Raw genomic sequence first — 19,886 nt, 5'->3', positions numbered from 1 at the left:
TCTTGTCTCGGGAAGCGGGCGGCTGCTAAGCATTAATTCTTGGAAAACCCAATTCTAACCACTATAAACTCGCATATTCTGATATCCTTACTCTCCTAGGCCATACGTAGCTACCATCAGCTCAAACACTGAAAAGGGCACACGTGTGGCGGAGCGCCGCCGCGCCGCAACGGCGGGCACTACCCTGCCGACCGCGTTAATCCCTATTGTACCCGTAAACCCAACCACTGTGTTATGATTCTTATAAAGAAGTTCTGTACTCGTTTCATAACTTTCCCTCTCTAGAAATGCCATTTATTGCTTTATAGCCTCGGTCTATGAAAGGGTTTTTGGACTTTTGAGGATCGCTTCCCTTCGACATCCGTGCAAACAATTTTCTACGAAGTAGCTCACACGGGGTTTTCCACAAAAGCTTCTTTTCAATTGGTTGAAAACTATTATCTTTTACGATTTTACCGAGAAAATTAGTGATTTTGTCTTCGTAAGTGCGAAAGGATATGAGTGCTTGCGCTACGGATGCGAAAAACCAGGGTTTATTTTCCCTAAGTATACCTTGAAATTTCAGCGTTGAGGCCGAACTACTACTAGTGAAGGATATCTCGGAACGATAAAAAGGTACGTTTTCCAAGTAAAATATCTCTGTGATCGTGTGTTTATTCAGAGAATTAAGTTCTAATTTCGATTTCCTTGCCCGGTGGTTTAAATTGTTGTAATTTTGGATGAGAGAAAACGGAGCGCATGAAAGTAACCCGAAAAGAAATACATGACGTTATTGTTAATGAAAATGTAAATTCGCCGTCGTCAAAACGTAAATTGGCCCTTCAATATCTTTATGATAAGTTAAACTTGGGGAAAGACGAGAAGACAAAGGAAATGTTGAAGAACGTCATGAATAAATACTTTTTCAATAGGTATATCTAGAAATGGAAAGAATGCAAGAGAACCAGTTTGTAGTAACATTTCGATATTGATTTGAGAAGGATAAACCGCTCCCAACAGATATGCATGAAACTCTTCTTGAGACCACTTGTTAAAGCATGGTCAAGGCACGACTAATGATGGGAACACTGCCCAACGTTTTTTTTCTGAACCTAAGCTAACATCAGAAATTACCGGTATGTTTACCACCAAAAACTCAAATTATATAGATTTTTATTTATTAATTCAAAAACTTGTTATGAATATTTAAAATTTTTAGAAGAAGGATTTGGTGAGGACTTTTTTCCTTTTTAAATAAGCATTAGCGAGGAACTCACCTCGAGGTTTGCCTCAATTTTAAAAGCTCTGACATCTGGACCTGAGATAGATTACGCCAATTTCAGCGAGTACTGCTCAGAAACTGCTGTAAGAGCAGTTTCATTTAGATTATTATAAGGTACGAGACGACGAGGGTCGCCTCGAACGGACTTCCTCTGAGACCCAGCCATTAGGCACGTTCCTGCTGTCATCGGAAGAGTCGCCTGACAACGATCCCTTCGGTGACTCCAGGGCGGGGGCTTGTGGCTGCTAGGGTCGGCAGTTGGTGTTGTGCAGCGAAACAAGGTGTATGGCTTGGGACTGAATAAAGGAAGTTGCTTGTGTGACAGAATTTGGACTTGTTCACTGCTTTGTTTCCCCCGAACCCCTTTATCGTCGGCGAAGACGACTTACATCTGGTGTCCGAAGTGGGGGATCTTTGCTAAATTCTAGGGGAAGCAACTGCATATCAAGTCACAAACAAAGGTGGAGAACAATCAAGAATGACGGGTCGGATCAGCTTATCGGGCCGCAAGATGAACCTCCAGCAGGCGGTGGATGAGCTATCCGCGCAACTGCGGATTCTCAAGGAAGAAAACGAAGGTTTTCGACCCGTGCGGATAACACAAAGGGGGAAGGACAAATCACGGGGAAGTCATTCTCAATGGTATCCTCCATTGAGTATTTCTCTGGCGCCGCGGGGGAGAACGTGGAGACGTTCTTCTCGCAAGTGGAGCAGGTGGCGAAACTTAGTGGTTGGAGCGACGACGACAAGCTAAGTGTGATCACCTTACGCACCCGCGGGAGGGCACTAGAGCACCTGCGGGCGAAGGAGAGAGCAGGGGCTGTTAAAACATATGATGACGCTCGGAAGTCTCTGTTAGAAAGGTACCGGGGGGTTAAAAACCGACGGTTCTACAGAGAGATGCTTGCTTGCGTCCGCATGGCACCCAGGGAGCGGATCGAGGAATTTGCGGACCGCATTCGTGAATTGAACAGCCACACGTGGAAGGAGGAGGAAGATGCCGCAGCGGCCGCGATACGCCAATCCGAAGCGGATGAAAGGGCTTTGGACGCGTTTTTAAACGGCCTGCCGGGCAGAGTGGGGGAACATACGCGTCTTGCGATGCCGGAAACCTTCGACGCAGCCGTTAATGTGGCCGTGCGTATACGCGAGGCAGAGAGGAGGGCTCATCCGGAGACGAAAGAGAGAAACGTTTTCACGATGCGTGAGGGAGTCTGTCATGCTTGTGGGCAACCCGGCCACTTTGCGAGAGTGTGTGCAAACAGGGGTGGAATGCGGTGTTTTAACTGCGGTGGACAAGGACATTGGGCGAGGAATTGCCGAGTGGGGGGGCGGATGCGCGTCGGGGGGCGCGTTGAGCCGTCTTTAAACGGTTCCGGGGCCGAGCAGGCCGCCCGCCAAGGCCCCCGGTAAAGACTTAGATTCCATGTGTGCACCGTGAAGGGGGAATGGAGGACTTAGCGGTGATTGTCACGTGTGAATATAAGAGGCGGCGTATGTTAGTGGACACTGGGGCCCAGGTGAGTCTAGTGACTAAGGAGTGCTGTGGGGGACAAGTTCCACGTAGGTCTCGTTTTAGGATAAAGGGTCTGACGGGTAGATGTATTTGGAATTACGGAGAGGTAGTGCTTCCGGTATGGTTCGGAAGCGATGTGCATAATCTTCGGGCCCAAGTAGTGGACACCTTGGGCGGGTATGAAGGCCTTATTGGTATTGACTTCCTTCGTGAAACGGGGGCCGTTATTGACGTGAAAAAGGGGGAACTCTCAATTGGGGGGTCAATAATTCCCTTGACCGAGAGAGGAAGAGCGAGATCCGGAGAATTCGCACTGCGGTCAGAGGAGGCATTTGGAGAGGGGCCGGGATGTGCGGTGACGACCATGAGAGGATTTACGACGGGGGGCGTGGCTTCCACCGCCAGAGGGGGCGGACCCGGAATTATGTCATGGGAACGACCGAGGGACGTGTCGACAGCCGGCCCGGAAGGGAAGCCAGAGGTCGCCGAGAGAAATTTTGACAGCCCTGGGGCGGGAAAACCAAGGAGGAGAGCTAGGCGGCAGCGCGGAAGGAAGCGGCGGAGGGCGGGCGGAATGGCTATCCTACCGACGGACTCTTCGGTGGGACAGGCGGAGGGGTTGGAGGGGCTGGAGGGGCCTGATTTCGTGGGTCATGAGGGACCTTGGAACCGCCGGCCACGTGTGGATGTGCCGGTTCGACTCCCAGCGGCGGAAGTAATCCCAGCCCGTTCATCGAAGCTCGTATCCCTCCCCTTACCCGGGCGGGAGTGGACGGAGGGAGAAGAGTGCGTGTTGGAGCCGGCTCTCGAGATGGAGGAGTGTTTAGTTGCCCGGTGTTTGTGTCGAGTGGACGGGGGAGGAAGCGCGAAGGTGCGCGTGAGTAATTATGGGGAGTCGGCAGTAAATCTATGCAAGGGCACAGTGGTGGCGACAGTGAGCGATGTAGATTTTGTTTCAAATGAAAGATTCTGCGGGGATGATGTTGAGGGTGCATGCGATAGGAATGTGCGCTCTGTGGAGAGTGCGAGTCTGTGCGAGCTTTCGGATAGTGACATTGAAGGGAAATTGACGCACCTGAATGTGGGGGAAAAAGCTGTTATGCATCCCCTAATAGGAAGGTACAGGCATTTGTTCTCATTAACGGTTACACCCCCTGCGACCCACTTGGTAGAGCATCATATTCCTACAGGTGACGCCCGTCCCATTTATCGGAGACCCTATCGCACTCCGCATCATTTAAAGCCTTTAGTGGAAAATTTTGTGAAGGAACAGTTGGAAGGGGGAATAATATCGCCTAGTCACAGCCCTTGGGCCTCACCCGTTGTGATCGTGCCAAAGAAATCTGAGGACGGAAAGCCTAAGTACCGGTTCTGCATAGACTACCGTGCTTTAAATGCAATTACTAAACCGGATGTATACCCACTTCCAAACATTACGGAAACCTTGGACTATTTGGGGGGGTGTAGGTATTTCTCGACACTCGATCTAACGGCAGGTTATCACCAAATTCCCATGGCCCCTGAGTCACGCGAGAAGACTGCCTTTATTGTAAATAGCGGATTATACGAATACCAACGTATGCCAATGGGACTAAGAAACGCGCCAAGTGTATTCCAACGTATGATGGACGGAGTCTTCAGGGGAATGACCCCCACAGAGTGCTTGGTGTATCTCGATGACGTTATTGTATTTGGCGGGTCGATTGAAGAGCATGCAGCGCGGCTGGGCCGAGTATTTGAGAGGCTCGAGTCGGCCAGGTTGTCCTTGAAATTGACAAAATGTCACTTTGCCCTTTCTCAAGTAAGCTATCTAGGCCACATTATCAGCGGAAAGGGAATTCAACCGGACCCAAGTAAGATTTCGGCGGTAATGGACTTCCCCACTCCCAAGACGGTAAAGGAGACACAATCGTTTTTAGGAATGACTAATTATTACCGTCGATTTATTAAAGATTATGCCATTCTCGCTCGCCCGCTTACAATGTTACTGAAAAGGGGAACTGCATTCGTTTGGGCTCCGGAGTGCGGCGAAGCAGTGGAAGGGCTAAAACGGGCGTTGACGAGCAGCCCAGTGTTGGTATATCCAGATTTCTCCTTGCCTTTCATCATAGCGACGGGTGCAAGTAATTTCGCGATAGGTGCCGTCCTATCACAGGTGGTCAATAATGAGGAGCACCCGGTCGCATTCGCATCGAGGCAATTAAAGAAACCGGAAGTGAATTATACGACGACGGAGAAGGAACTTTTGGCCATTACGTGGGCGGTGGGACACTTCCGGTGTTACATCTACGGCCGGAAATTTACCATTTTGACAGACCACGCCGCGCTCACTTGGCTTTTTGGATTAAAGGACCCCAGTAGCAGGTTAATGAGATGGACTTTGAAATTGAGCGAGTACGATTACGAAGTAATTCATAAACCTGGTAAGACCCATGCAAATGCGGATGCCTTAAGCAGGAAGATTCACCAAGTATCCGTGGAAGAGGTTATAGATTTTCGGAAGGAGCAGGAAAAAGATTCCGAGTGTATTGAATGGAAAGGAAGAGAGGGATTCGTGGTCGATGGGGGTATACTATGGAAGGAAACTATAATGGGAAAAAGAGTAGTAGTGCCTCGCAGCTGCCGGGAGAAAGTGCTCCGTCAGTGCCACGACCATATACTGTCAGGACATTTAGGTGTACAGGCAACAGGAAGTAGGGTTAAAAGGGACTTTTGGTGGCCATCCTATTCGCGAGATGTCAAGAAGTATGTAAAGGGCTGCATTGCCTGTAGTCAGAGGAGCCCTTATGGTAGGTGCAAGGCCCCATTACAAGCACTACCAGCAGCGAATAGGCCTTTCGAGTTTATTGCAATAGACATTGTGGGTCCCCTTCCGAAGACAGAGGAGGGTTATAGGTATATCTTGTCGATACTTGATCATTTCTCGAGATATTTAGTGATGGTACCATTAACAGATCAGAAATCTGAATCCGTTTCAGTGGCACTAGTGAAGCAGTGGATACTGAGGTTCGGAGTGCCGGAAACACTTCTTACTGATCAGGGAACTAATTTCATGTCAGAACTTTTTAGACAGGTCTGTAAGTTGTTACGAATAAATCAGTTGAGGACGTCACCCTTCCACCCAGAATGCAACGGGCGAGTGGAGAGAGTTCATAGAACTATTGCGCAGATCCTCAGTCATTATGTCAATGTAAGAAACAACGATTGGGGGCGCCATATTGACTTTGCCGTCGCGAGCTACAACTGTAGTTATCATCGTAGCACAGGTTTCACCCCTCATGAATTGGTATTTGGACGTCAAATGGTATCGCCTTTCCAATGCGTCGAAGATGGCGTGTTAGAAAAAGAGCACCCTGGGGTGTCTGGGTTAAGGGATAGATTAAAGGAAATGTGGTTAAAGTGTGCGAACAATGATCGCATAGCAGAAAGGAAACGGAGAGAGGCCGTGAAGGGGAAGGGTAAGCGTTGGCAATACAAGGAAGGAGATTACGTATTTCTAAGTGATCCCTGTATGAAGGTAGGGCAAGTGAAGAAATTTCACAAACCATGGAAGGGCCCATACCGCATATCAAAAGTGTTGTCGACATGCAACCTAGTGCTGGAGCTCCCATTCCGCAGCGTATTGGTACACAGGAATCGCATTAAACCCTATTTTGGCCCCATTCCCCCTCCTAGTTTAGGAACAGCTGATCGCAGGCCAGGCAGGCCGAGGAAGGAGCGGGCATCGCCGCCCTCCCAGCCGTCCGAAGACGCCGCTGTTACTTCTGAGGCCGAATGGGAGTGCGAGGGAGTGGGCGTGGTCGCCCCGGCCGTCGGGTCCGACGATGGGTGGGACACAGCTGAGGAGGAATCATCGTGCAGCACGGAGCCTCCCTACATCCCTCCCCCCCAAGTGCATCCATTGCCGGCCGAACGTTCTCCCTACTACCTCAGATCGTCGGAGCCAAGTGTTGACCCTCCTCCCTCCCCCCTTCCTGAGTCGGCGGGAGACCCCTCAGTGTCCCCTCCGCCCCCACAGCCTTCGCCGTTGGGACGCTCCCCTTATTTCCTTCGTCCACGGGCAGCTCGACCGTCGGTGGAGGGGGTGTAATTTGGGCAGTGATGATGGAAAAGGGTGGTGGCTGGAGGAAACGTAGAACCCGAGAGCTATCGCTGTGTCTGGTTTATGTCTTTCATTTTTTTTTAATTTTTGTAATTTCTTTTAATTTGGATTATTTTGGGTTTGGGACATGTACTTATTATATTCTGGATGGGTTGATTTCTTTGGTTTAATTGCTTCGGGAGTGTTAGCAACTCACTTTGGGGGGGATGTGGATGTAAGAGCAGTTTCATTTAGATTATTATAAGGTGCGAGACGACGAGGGTCGCCTCGAACGGACTTCCTCTGAGACCCAGCCATTAGGCACGTTCCTGCTGTCATCGGAAGAGTCGCCTGACAACGATCCCTTCGGTGACTCCAGGGCGTGGGCTTGTGGCTGCTAGGGTCGGCAGTTGGTGTTGTGCAGCGAAACAAGGTGTATGGCTTGGGACTGAATAAAGGAAGTTGCTTGTGTGACAGAATTTGGACTTGTTCACTGCTTTGTTTCCCCCGAACCCCTTTATCGTCGGCGAAGACGACTTACACTGCATACCTTTTCGTGGATTTGTATCCGTGGTACTACACGCCCCCCACGGTGCACAAATTGCTGTTTTATGGAGCATCAATAGCCAAGGCAGCAGTGCTTCCAATTGGCCAACTTTCGAAGGAAGCTTTGAAATCTCGCCACAAAGATGTCAGAAGATTCCGAGCGCACCACACGCGAAAAATTTCGCGCTGAACTGAAAGGGGAGATCTTTTCCGAAGGCTTCTTCTTACTTCGAATCATCTAATATCCAATAGTTATGTATGTACTAATGCCAAAAGAAATGTTTCAAAGGATATACGATACTTACTTGTAGAAGTTGAAAGAGCCAACTGGTAGTAGACAGAGATGAGGACAGTGACGGCTGGGAATCTGATGAAAACTGGTAGTGGGCTGGTAAATTTATCCCTTATGTTTTATATATTTATGTTAATTTATTATGGTTCTTAAATAATTTTGTGGTATTTTGGTTTATGGTATAAATTGTTTGCGAGGTGATTTCTTATGTGTGTTCTTTTAGACAAAAAGTTGACGCAAAGTTAGTTGACTAAATCACTAATGTTTAAAAAATAATTTTATGTATTTAATATGAACATTTTTATTTAAATTATTAAATTTGATGTTTAACTACTTACTGTTTTATTCCTAACTATTAATTTCAATTAAATGTTCCCTCCTTACTGAAGCGGTCCAAATAGTCGATTTTTGTTTTTTTTCCGTCTCCGCGTATTTGTTTAAAAAAACTCCCCGGATTAATTTTTCGGCAATATGTCTTTATATTTATGTTATATAGCCTAAGTAAGAATAGGAGGAAAAATTTCATCGAGCTAATTGTAAAAATATGGAAGATATGATTTTTGGCCAGCTTTTTTCGATTTCAGCCCACTGTGCGACAGTGTATGACGCGAAATTCAAAGTATTCGAGGTATTCGAGGCGGTACTTTTCGCATAAAACCTCGAATATCGAATACTTTCTAATATTCGAGGTATTCGAGTATTCGCGGATACTATTCGCACATCTCTATTATAAATCAATAACTATGGAAATTGTGTCCACGTTTCCTGAAATGTATGACAAGTGTGTTTATAAATACACTTAATTTACTCCGCAAGCCACCTAAAATGGTGTGTGGCAGGGGACACCAGCTGTCAAAAGCAAACACCATTTAAAGCAAACAAAATTAAAACTAGGATTTATTAAAGCTCTTTATGGTACAAGGAAAAAACAAATTTGCACATCTGTCCATTTAGCAAAATATCTTCGAAATAAATTCTGAAATTCTGCTGAATCTCCATAAGGTTGTATAATATATATTCTTTTACTTGTTGTTTATTCGACTACAACAATGAATCATTAAACATTGTTTAAGCGTAAACGTTCAGCTTTTACGGTCGAAAGAGTCAAGAAGAACACGCAAAAAACTATGAAAACGGCAAAACGGTCGTATTATGCATCTCGCCACGGGCAAAATGTTTGGTTGCTACATTTCACTTTATTTTTTATAAAGAGAACGACATCTTTGCATTACAAAGACCTTTTTAAAATTGAATTTTATGCATTCATTGTTTTTTTATGGGGCGAAAGGTAGATTTCAATTTCCGAGGTGTAGTATAGTTCATGGATATCAAGGTTGTGTATGCTATACAGAAAAAATATTTCCCAACCTTTCATATTAGGAAATGTTGATATTGTTCCTTTTGATGAAACCACTAAGACGAAAATCACCATCTTGGTAGTGTGCATTGCTGGGATGTTGCCCATTGTTCACCAAAGTTCAGTGTACCTTTCAGTTCTACCTTTTTGCACCGATAGTAGGTACTAATCACAATAATTGGTCAGAATTGCATGTTTTTAAACAATGCCATAGCGTAAATTTTAAAGGTTAAAGATACAGGCCTGGCCCATTCGTTGGGTACAAAGAATATTTTTCATGGTACAAGGTGTGTCCTGAAAGTAGTAGGACTGATTTTTTCCCACACACGCGGACGGTCGGACAGGAGTTTTCTGGGTTGTAGGTGGTGGAAGGGACTCTAACAAAGCGCTGCGAACACGCGGCAGTCGGCTCTGAGCTCTTGCGGAGTGTGAATCGTATTTCTTCCAGACCTCTGTCAAGTGACCTCGTCACGGTGCGTCATGGAACGTTTAGTGGAGCAGCGTTACGCAGTGAAATTCTGCGTTAAACTCGAGAAAAGCGGCAAGGAAACCCATGAACTCATCAAGGAAGCTTACGGGGATAGTGCCGTGAGCAGAACAACCGCTCAACGTTTGAATACGACCCAGAAACGAAGCGGCAAAGTGCAGAATGGCACACAGCGACATCGCCGAAACCCAAAAAAGCTCGCATGTCCAAATCGAAGCAAAAATCCATGCTCATGTGCTTCTTCGATTCGAAAGGTGTCATCCACAGTGAGTTTGTGCCACCAGGGCAAACCGTTAATGCAGCTTTTTACGTGCAAGTACTGGAAAGACTGCGAAAACGCATCTTCCGCGTCCGACCAGCCATCGCCGCTTCGTGGATCCTTCATCATGACAATGCGCCGGCCCACACCGCGTTCATTGTCGTTGACTAACTGGCGAAACACGGCGTGGAAACCCACCCTAAAGCCCGGATATTGCCCCCCCGGACTTCTTTCTCTTTCCCAAGCTCAAGACCCATCTGAAAGGGCGTCACCACGGGTCGGTGGAAGCTCTCCAAAAGGCCGTGACGCGCGCTGTAAAGGACATCCCGGAGTCAGCCTTCCAGGAAGCGTATGCTGCGTGGAAAACTCGCTGGCAGCGTTGTGTCGATGCCCAAGGGGGCTATTTTGAAGATTTTTGTAGCGATGTACCTATATGAGAAATACATTTTTTGTTCTCGACTCAGTCCTACTACTTTCAGGACACACCCTGTATTTTGCAGCAAACACTTCAATTTGAAAAAAACATATTGTCCTTACCCAAACATTTTTTCCCAAATGACATGGCTTGAAATCAGAGGTCTTACTGACCAATAAGTTAACTTATGCTCGATAACATCTATTTTAAAATTGATATTTTCCGGTCAAGGCTGATGATTTTTTCTCTGTGGATCTTTTGCACGATTTCACTTGATATTCCAAATATTTTTCTCAATACTCAGTCTTTAAGGGAAACCTCCTGATTTAAGGAATGCATATATGAAAGGTGTGAAAAGAGTAACATGTGTGTTCCAGGGCAGTCAAGTGGCTAAGAGCATAAAATACACTGCTCAATAAAAAGAACCACAAGATGAAAACACATCGCAAAAGAAACAAACTAAGCACATCAAAACCTAATATCCCTTTGAGAGAAAAATGAACCTGCCAAAATTTAGAACAATAAATAACGTGGCAAAAATGTACATACTAACAGTTTAGCCATGCAAATTGCTAAGCTGATTTGCACTTGCCTATATGAATATACTCGCTTAGCTCGCTGGGGGGGCTCTGCCCCCCTTTGGCCCCCCCGAAAAAGGCCTTCGGCCTGTTAAGCTCACTGTGGGAGGTCTTACACTTTTTGTTTGCTACTTGTTACTTAAGGATCGTTTACTTTTAAGCTGGCTAACTTAGGTATAAGCAATATTTCCACTTTCACGTAAAACGAGCGCATGGTACGTAGGCTACAATGTGAATGTAAATATTTATAAAGAGAAACGTTTTTCTGAGGGGCTAAAAAAGTAAAATAAATTTCTACGAGTTTCTCTAACTTATTCAATTCAAATACAAAAAACGTTGAGACCACGTTCTACTGTAACACCCAATGCATACGTAATATCATAACATAACGACTTTACGAATTACAATGAAAAACACGTTTATTAATTATTTTCCACAAAACAACCAAATTCTTGATATACGAATAAGATGTAACAGCTGTTCCCCTTCGTAAGCGAATTACGTTGGGACTGAATATCAATATCTAGAAACAAATGCGCCTTAGCATGAATTGGGGCTAGTATAACGAATTTTATCGAAATATTATTTATCGTGATCGTGAATGATTTCACTTCAGAAATGCCTCTATTTAAAGTTTTAATGAATCGGGATACACAAATATCTCAGCTTTAATATCCAAAACGCAATGCGCAATAACTCTGGTGAGAACGGAGTGAGTAACGGATCACAGCCTTTGGTGTACAAGACATTGTGAATGTCAAGATTTCGATAATTTTCACAGTTGAATAACTTAGTCACTCAAGGAAACGTGATTAACGCAAGACAAATAATTGAATAAGAAATACCTTTATTTGCCCTTATCTTCCATATTGTATTATTCACTGCCTATTCACTCCTGCAGCTCACGGATAACATTGTACATTAAAAAGGAAATTAACGGAAAAAAGAACGTAAACAAAAATAAAAAGTTATCACCATCACAAAACACGATAATAAAATCATTTTTACCAACCTATATTATGTAAGACTTGTTTAGAAGTCTTTCTACTACAATCGTGTATCGCCAACAAGATACGAACTATAGTCAACAGCACGAATCATATTTCTAATATGGCATTTAGAGCACTTGTTAACTTTGAAATTAATAACCACCACACTCTCGATGCAATATACCAAAAACAACAACTAATTTCTTACCTTACATTTCTCCGCTTTTGATTTGAATGCGCTTTGATTTAAACAGATGTTTGTTCTTGCGGAAAGAAGACGCAAAGAAATAGACACTTCAATTATTACTTTCTTAATTTCCTACCTTATATTTATCAGTTTTTCGTTTCATTTCCCTTATCTTCTTTCCCAATTTAGCTCCTCTTGTTTGCATAAACAAATATGTTGCTATGATTGTCCGTTTGTATGACTGCCGCCATTGGAATTTGGTGGCCATTTTTTGAACTAATCCCCATACACTCAATTTTATATGAATAGACGGATAAATAATTGTAAATTTAGTGTTTTCATAATTTTTCCTGGGGTTTCAGACAATTTTAGAGGGGGTCTTCATTAGACTTTTTGCCGTATCTCGTCTCGTTTACCCCAAACATTTGTATACGTGAATGAATGAATGAGTGGTCGTTAACCATCATTTCAAACATGCCCGAAAACCTCCCCTTCTTTTGACATATGTTGTTGCTCATTATTTTTTCTATCGAATAGTGAAAAAATATTACTATGTCACCGGCCATTTAAGAAAGATTTATGGATTTGAAAATGACGGATTTCCACCTTGAAATACATTGTCTTTATGGGAGAATGATGACCTTCCCTTGTAAAACATTTTTTATCTAAAATTTGGCCCGAAATTTATCGTTGAAAAATTAGCACAGCATAGAATAGACATCGATGCTTAATATATGTATTTTTTTAGAAGGGGTTACCGATATGTTAGCGCCAGTATTTAAGTTTAAAGAACATACTTCCGGTTTTCTGCAGAGCGAGCAGCCATTATGCGGCGGAGGTAGTGGCAACGTTGCAAATATACGGAGGTTAAATATGAAGAGCGATATTGCACCTGTCGACCGCTGCATAAATCCAGTGAATTGGATTTTTCGGAGTCATTTTTATACGTATTCATTAAACGAATATTCAGTTCATCTCGAAACGTGCTATACACCGAAGTATGAAATTTATCAGTGCTGGTTGTTAAAGTAATTCCTATATGCTCCTAAATTTTATTAAACATGCGAATAATCATGACCGGAATTCAATACATCCCTTGAAATTGTCGGCGTATCGCTTCAAAAGCGAAAATGATAGAATATAATGAGACTTGCGATAGTTTATCTGTTCTTCTGAATACTACTTCAAATTTTTTTACGTTTATTTCGAAAAATATGCATCGTTTTCAACTTGTAGAAAATACTTATTTAAATAGAAGTTCTAAGCGTAAAGTAGAAAATCTAGCGCATTATGTATTTAATCATCAGTTTAATTGATATTAAATGTCCAGAATAAGGTGTACAGGTAAATGAATATACCACGAGACAAGCATATTGCCGTTGGGTACCGACTATGTAGTATTTGGAAATACAACTTCGCGAACGTACTAATTAATCGAATACTCACCCATGTAATTCTTCGAAAGTATAAAATAAAATAAACAAGAGTACTTCCTTTTTCACTGACCAAACAATTTACTTTGATACGTTTTCCAAAGGTCCAATTAGCATAATTTGAAAAAAACAACAGTAAATACATTTACCTATTCATGAAGTCATTGCAGGAGGATAAAAATTAGGATGCATTCCGTAGAAGTTGCAATGCCAGCCTTCCAAATTAACTGAAACTTCGGCACTAGGAACAAGTATTATTTAATTATCCTGATACTAATGATTCGAATTACATTTGGGTTATAACTGACACATTAGTTTCTAATTTTCACTAATCAACTCCTTATTAATAGTATGGATGAGGCTATTGAATGGAAAATCTACAAAGAAATAAACATTAAAGAGCTTTGTGTCAGTCATTCGACAGGGACTTTAATCTTCATAAATCAAGACATAAACATTGATTATTTAAACAATGATGGACACTTTATGTTGGGAAATATTGCAAAAAATTTTTAAGAAATTAAAAATGCACGTAAACGATTCGGTATCCTTCAACAGATGCACTCGTTGAAATCGCTTCGATGGAATTGATGGATTCACTTTCGGCCACATTTCGTTTCCTCAAATAATCCAAGCTCTTACCTTTACCTTCAGACACAAATTTGCCTTTAAATCGGCATAAAGACGCCATCACTTCAGCCCAAAGGTATATTTAATAACTTAAGGCTAAGTAAAAGGGATAATAAAACGAGTAATATTGTCACAATGCAACGTAACTCTACGAGGTAACGTAAACAAACAAAGGTGCTCAACCGCTGTGAAACTACGATATGTTGGCAGCGTTGTCAAGTTGGTGGTCAGCAATTATAAATAAACCATTTTTCCAAATTAGGTTGAAATTAACAGAGCAAAAGGTCTCATTAGTTAAGTTCATTTTATTCATCACAAATGATGTAGTTATAAAGCTTTACTGTATTTCCAGAGAAATTATTTAAATTCTTCCGATACCTAAGAGTCAATATAACAGCCATTCTTCATATCACTAGATTATTCCATTTTAAGTAAAATTCATGCATTGTACAGCTATTTTGATTGATTTAGCATTACTTTTAATTTTTATGAATGACTAATTTAGCGATTCTAACTCGTTGTTATCGAGTTTATCTAACTAATGAAAGCAGTATTTCGAAGCGCAGGTTCCTCCTTATGCCTCGTTCACATTACGATCGTCCGAGCCGTCGTCCTAACGATAGTTGACCGAACTAGCCGTGTGAATGCAAGTTCTGACTATAGTTGACGTAGTTCCGAACGTTGCCACTTTACTATGGTTAGGCGCTGGGAGACCGGAAACGGAAGCGACAAGAGAAGGACGAAAAGCTCGTTGAGCTCTATTATTTTCATGGATTTGTCCTAGGAAGGAAGAATATGAGCGGAAGAAAAATTATTCGGTAAATACACGTTGAAAACAGTAACATCTTGTCAATACAAACCTCAACAGCTTTGCTAATCATCAATTTCCCGTTCACTTTAGATGTCAGCACTAGAGAGCAGCACAGGTTTCAACCATCGTAATGTGAATGCACGATAGTTACGACGACGGCTCGGACGATCGTAATGTGAACGAGGCATTAAGGGGCTTCATGGGGCCGATTGTGTAACTTTACGTTCGAACGTAACGATCCGGTTCCCGTGGATTTTAGATCAACAACTCGAAAACAATTGAAGGAGCGATTGTGTAACTTTACGTTCGAAAGTATTCCGGCTCTCGATCGAAAGCATCTCTTAGTCAACACTTCACTTGACGATAAGGCTATCGAATAGTTCGCAGGTGAGGTTTGGGATGGAATTTAAATGTTTATTACCTTTCATGGCCACGTTGTATGTCCTTTTTTTGGGATTAAGTGAATTATGCAATCAATTATATTCATAAATCGCAGTGTTATGTTGTTGATTACGTGAATTTGTAGTGAATTGACATAAATAATTGCAATTTGTGCGTATTAGTTCACTATGGTATAAAAATGAGCAAGTTTACATTTGCTTCGCTGTGTAATGTGTGTGCATTTGAAATGAAATTAACTCATGTGGAATTAAGTGAATTAAACATTCTATTTAATTTATACATCATTGTGTTATGTTTTTAATAACGTGAATAAGTAGTGAAATTACATAGATAAATACAATTTGTACGTGTTAGTTTACTATACGATACAAAGATGAGGACGTTTACAATTGCTTCGCTACGTAATGTGTGTGCAATTCGTACGTGCAATTCAAATGAAATTATCCTTTTTGTATGCTTCATTTAAACGTGGTTCAACTATAGTATATTAGGTAAATTATAGTTGTGCTATAATACATTGCCAAAATTATATTCTCTACAATGTTTAATTTAATTCGGATCATCGGGCAGTTATTGACAAGTAAATGATTTAATTTATGTATTCAAATAGTTTATTTTAACTTCTCAATGACGTCGTAAATTAAGTTGAATTTATATGGTTTATGTACTTCAATTAATGTCTCTGATGCGATATGGTTTCCTCAAAAAGGGTAAATTTTTTGAAGTGATATTCGGGTGTTTGAGACGAGAGGAGATATCAAAGATGACTCTGCATATTTGCTTTTTCTTTCAAGTAATAGGTGAAAGGTTTGTGATGATGAGAATGTTTTTGATTGAGAATATTAACGTACTTATTTATTTCATGAGTTACGTGCTTTTTTAACTGTTTACCTTACGACTATTATTAAGACGTCGTACTAATTCACACTCGTCAGTTTTTATTTCTTGCAAATATTCAATATTCTGCGGCATTGCTCCTTGCAGACACACAAAGGCGAAGACGAGAGTCTATCAATATCGAATATCCGCTCATATATTTCCTCTAAATGAATTAAGTCAATTACAAATGATACAAGTTATTATTTAGCGAATTGCAAAAGTAACGAAATGGAGACTTACCGCGGCATTTCTAAATAGTCAGCGATATCTGAGTAAAAACTACTAATCCCAAATATCATCTACGCTCCAACGGAAAGGAAGGTATTTAATACTGAATTGAGAAAGATTGATTTATACGCAAAGTTAAATTCTTTCAATAATATAAACTTAATTGGCCGATTGTATCTGAAACCAATATTGTTAACTTAGTTTCGCTATTCAAAACAAACACAGCCACTCTCGGCCTTACTGCGCATGCGCTCAAAGAAAACAATCGCGAAACTTATTCCCAATTCCAAGTAAATATGACAACGTCGTAACTTTCGATTGCTTGTTGACGATCGTCCATACACAATAGGGTTGTTCAAGCCTATCAGAACGGTCTAAAAAAACGAATGTATATCACTTCTGATGTAATTTCATTTCGATTGGGATGAATGACAGATGCGTTGAAAAAGTAATGATGGAATTATTAGCAATCAAAATTCGAACAATTTTAAACGCCGCCAAAAACGGTCGGCCATCTTGAAATAGAGGTGATGACGACACAAGCCTGTACGGCTGGCCTGTACCCTCGATCGCTCGATGCCAAGCTGAGTACTCTGCATGCCGACTGGACATTTGCCAAGGTTTTTCCTTATTTTGAAATGGCCTATGTTGTGCATGAAGCTTCCGGATGGATCAAGGCGACATGAAATCATTATAATACAAAAAATTAGACAAAATATTATTCTGGCTTAGCTGGGATTTGAACCCAGATCTACTGATTTCTGGCCCTAGGAAGAAGATTGCTTGGTGATATACATAACTGGTTAGCACATATACATATACCTGCCTGCCAATCTGGAGATTGAGGATCAAATCCTGGCTAATCCAACATATTTTTTCACAGCAAATTTCACCCACATTCTAACAATCCTTGTGTAAGTTCCACCTGTTTTTAAATATCAAATAGCGTATCTCCTTTTGTGCTGAAGGCTTATTTGTTTCTCTGGGTCACCTGTATTTAAAGTTGATGATAGCTCACAATGTCTTCAACCACCGATGATTCAATAAAGCTTCAACCAGTTAATTCATCATAGGTAAATTAATATTTAAAGGAATATGCACCAGTCACATATTTCCATTGAGTTACTAAGGTATGTACAAACAAAAATTAAAACAAATATCTCTTTGGTAACAATGATTAGAAATTCAAATATTAAAGAGCTTTAATAATAGATAGTAAAATGTCTTTTTAACAATCACGGGTGCCCCCAATTACCATCATTGAAATATATTCCGACAAGTATTGAAACAACATACTATTTAAAAACATCCATTCCCAGGTGGCACTTCAACCCACAACGTTTGATTTGGCAGGCGAGGATTTTACCCTGCTACCACCAGGGCCAGCAAGAGAATGATAGACATAGAAAGTATCCATAATAAAAATTTCCCCCTTAAGAAATGATTTTTATCAACATGGGTCATTGGGTACTTGTGGGATACTATTTGAACTTATTTCTATTCAAAATGCCAAAGGAATTTTGCTATGCGGATGAGGACGCATGATGAGGCACCACCACGGTGTGCTGGACACGCAACAATGTGAGGCGGTACTCACCCTTCCCCCTCCTCTGTCACTATCTTCAGCAAGAAGTCCACCGAATTGTGGCTGAGTGGTTTCCATTTGAGAACCTCCATGCACCTCCCCGGTTTGTACGGCTGCAAAGAAACAATTAGTCATGACTAGTGAGCGACATGCAAAAGTCACAAATGCGATAACACAAATTTTAACGCTAATTCCGGGGTTTTCCCGCGAATACGCGAATTTCGTGTTAATTGTGATTTTCTCCAATTAATGGGCGATTTCCACCAACTAATCAGATGCGATTTTCACCATTTTTTCTTCTGCTCATGCTTCTCCCACGAAATTGTTTTTCGAGGCGTATATTTAAGCCGAAATTTTTTCACTACATTGGCCGCTCACCAACGCGACGAATTTCATGATTTCAACAAATAAACACACTCGAAGAAATAGAGCGACTTTTTCATCAGGATTATGTCTAAACCGCGGTTCACACGATGCCTACAAAGTAGCCAAAATGCCATGGGAATCTAATGGTTGACTTAATCAAATTACTGGAGGCTTCAAACTATCCAAATGCTCACATTCTATAAAGAGTTAACCCTTTCGCTACTAACGATGAAAAGATGCGGCAGGACGTTTCTTGACCCAGGAGACGAAAGGAAAAAATTCTCGTCTGAGATTTTCCTACGCAGGAGAACGAATGCCGAAAATACATGCTTCCTTGCTTTCCTCCGTTTATGACATTCGTGGATTCGCAAAGTCTTAGTATCGGGACCCAACACTGCAGAAATCCTGGTGCATGAACCTACCCCTTGTCTTATATTACCCCTCTTTGTGGCAAGGGACGCAGTCATACAATAGGGTGGTTTCCTATTATTTTTTTATTGATTAAATCAAAAGATTATTACTCCTGGAGTACGTATTTCACTCTTTTAGATTTTTAAATCACGATATCTATTTTTCGCGATTAAATGAAAAGTGAAAATTTTCAAGCACGCGAAAGCGCGATGGGTAAGTACGAATGCCGGGAAAACTCCTGTGTGACGTCGTTCTGGTTCCCGCTGCTGCAAGTGAGGTGACCTTGGGGTGAGGCTCTGAGCGCTGATACGATGCAGGAGGGCTAGCAGGTAGCAGAGCACCATGCTAGCTGGTAGCACTTGGCTTAAATAAGGATTATTAATACCTTATCAAACGAGGAAAACTTTCCGACTTTAGCCAGTTTTAATAGGTGATTATTAGGACATGTTTCCCTGAGCTCTGAGCCTCATGCATGCATTGGTACGATGATGTACTCAGACTTACTCAGATGATGTAAAACTCCTATCTACTCATATAGAAACTAGGTCCCTGTGACGTCACGTGGAGTGGCATCGCATGGGTGCCAATCTGGCCTTTTTCAAATGAGGTTAAAATTGACCCTTGCCATTCGTCTAAACCGGTATTCCTAAAACCAAATAATTTATATATTATGAATACACTAATGGTGGGTAACGAATCGCAATCAATGCCTTTTGTTTTCTTTGATGAAGGAAACTACCCTATTGTTCATTCAGTTAGTTTGCAAAAGAAATATATACGATTCTTTCTCAAAAAATATTAACTAAGAATTGAATTCTTTGTCTGTTGAGGATACTAAGGACAGGATACTAAGTAATGGGTTTTAAACTAATGTTAACACTTTTCATAATCGAAAAAACTTAATATAAAATATAATCGAAACTTCAATTGTTAAGGAATATTTTTTTAATTCATGATTTTTCGATATTTTGTTTTCTTTTATGAAGGAAAATGATTGTTTTTATATTTCGGGGGAGAGTCCGGACCCCTTGGACTCCACCCCTGGCTACGCCACTGAGGTAGCCGGACCCCTCGTCTTTTATTACCCCTCTTCGTGGCAAGGAACCGCAGTCATACAATAGTTCATTCAGTTAGTTTGTGAGATAAATATATGATTCTTTCTCAAAAAATATA

At 41.8% G+C, this 19,886-nt stretch overlaps 1 protein-coding gene across 2 annotated transcripts in view; it reads right to left on the bottom strand.

The window, feature by feature from the left end:
- LOC124168533 (mRNA-capping enzyme) overlaps nt 1–19,886 on the bottom strand; it is a 133,403-nt gene that overhangs the window by 11,714 nt on the left and 101,803 nt on the right. For both annotated transcript variants that reach the window (XM_046546869.1, XM_046546870.1), the window contains one exon: nt 17,949–18,049. In XM_046546869.1, the coding sequence (XP_046402825.1) occupies nt 17,949–18,049 (101 nt within the window). The remainder of the gene's footprint in view (nt 1–17,948; nt 18,050–19,886) is intronic.

The sequence above is a fragment of the Ischnura elegans genome, chromosome 11 (genome assembly GCF_921293095.1).
Source record: "Ischnura elegans chromosome 11, ioIscEleg1.1, whole genome shotgun sequence".
NCBI classification, from domain to species: Eukaryota; Metazoa; Arthropoda; class Insecta; order Odonata; family Coenagrionidae; genus Ischnura; species Ischnura elegans.
Note: the sequence above shows the minus strand (reverse complement) of the source record. Positions and strands in the feature narration are given on the sequence as shown.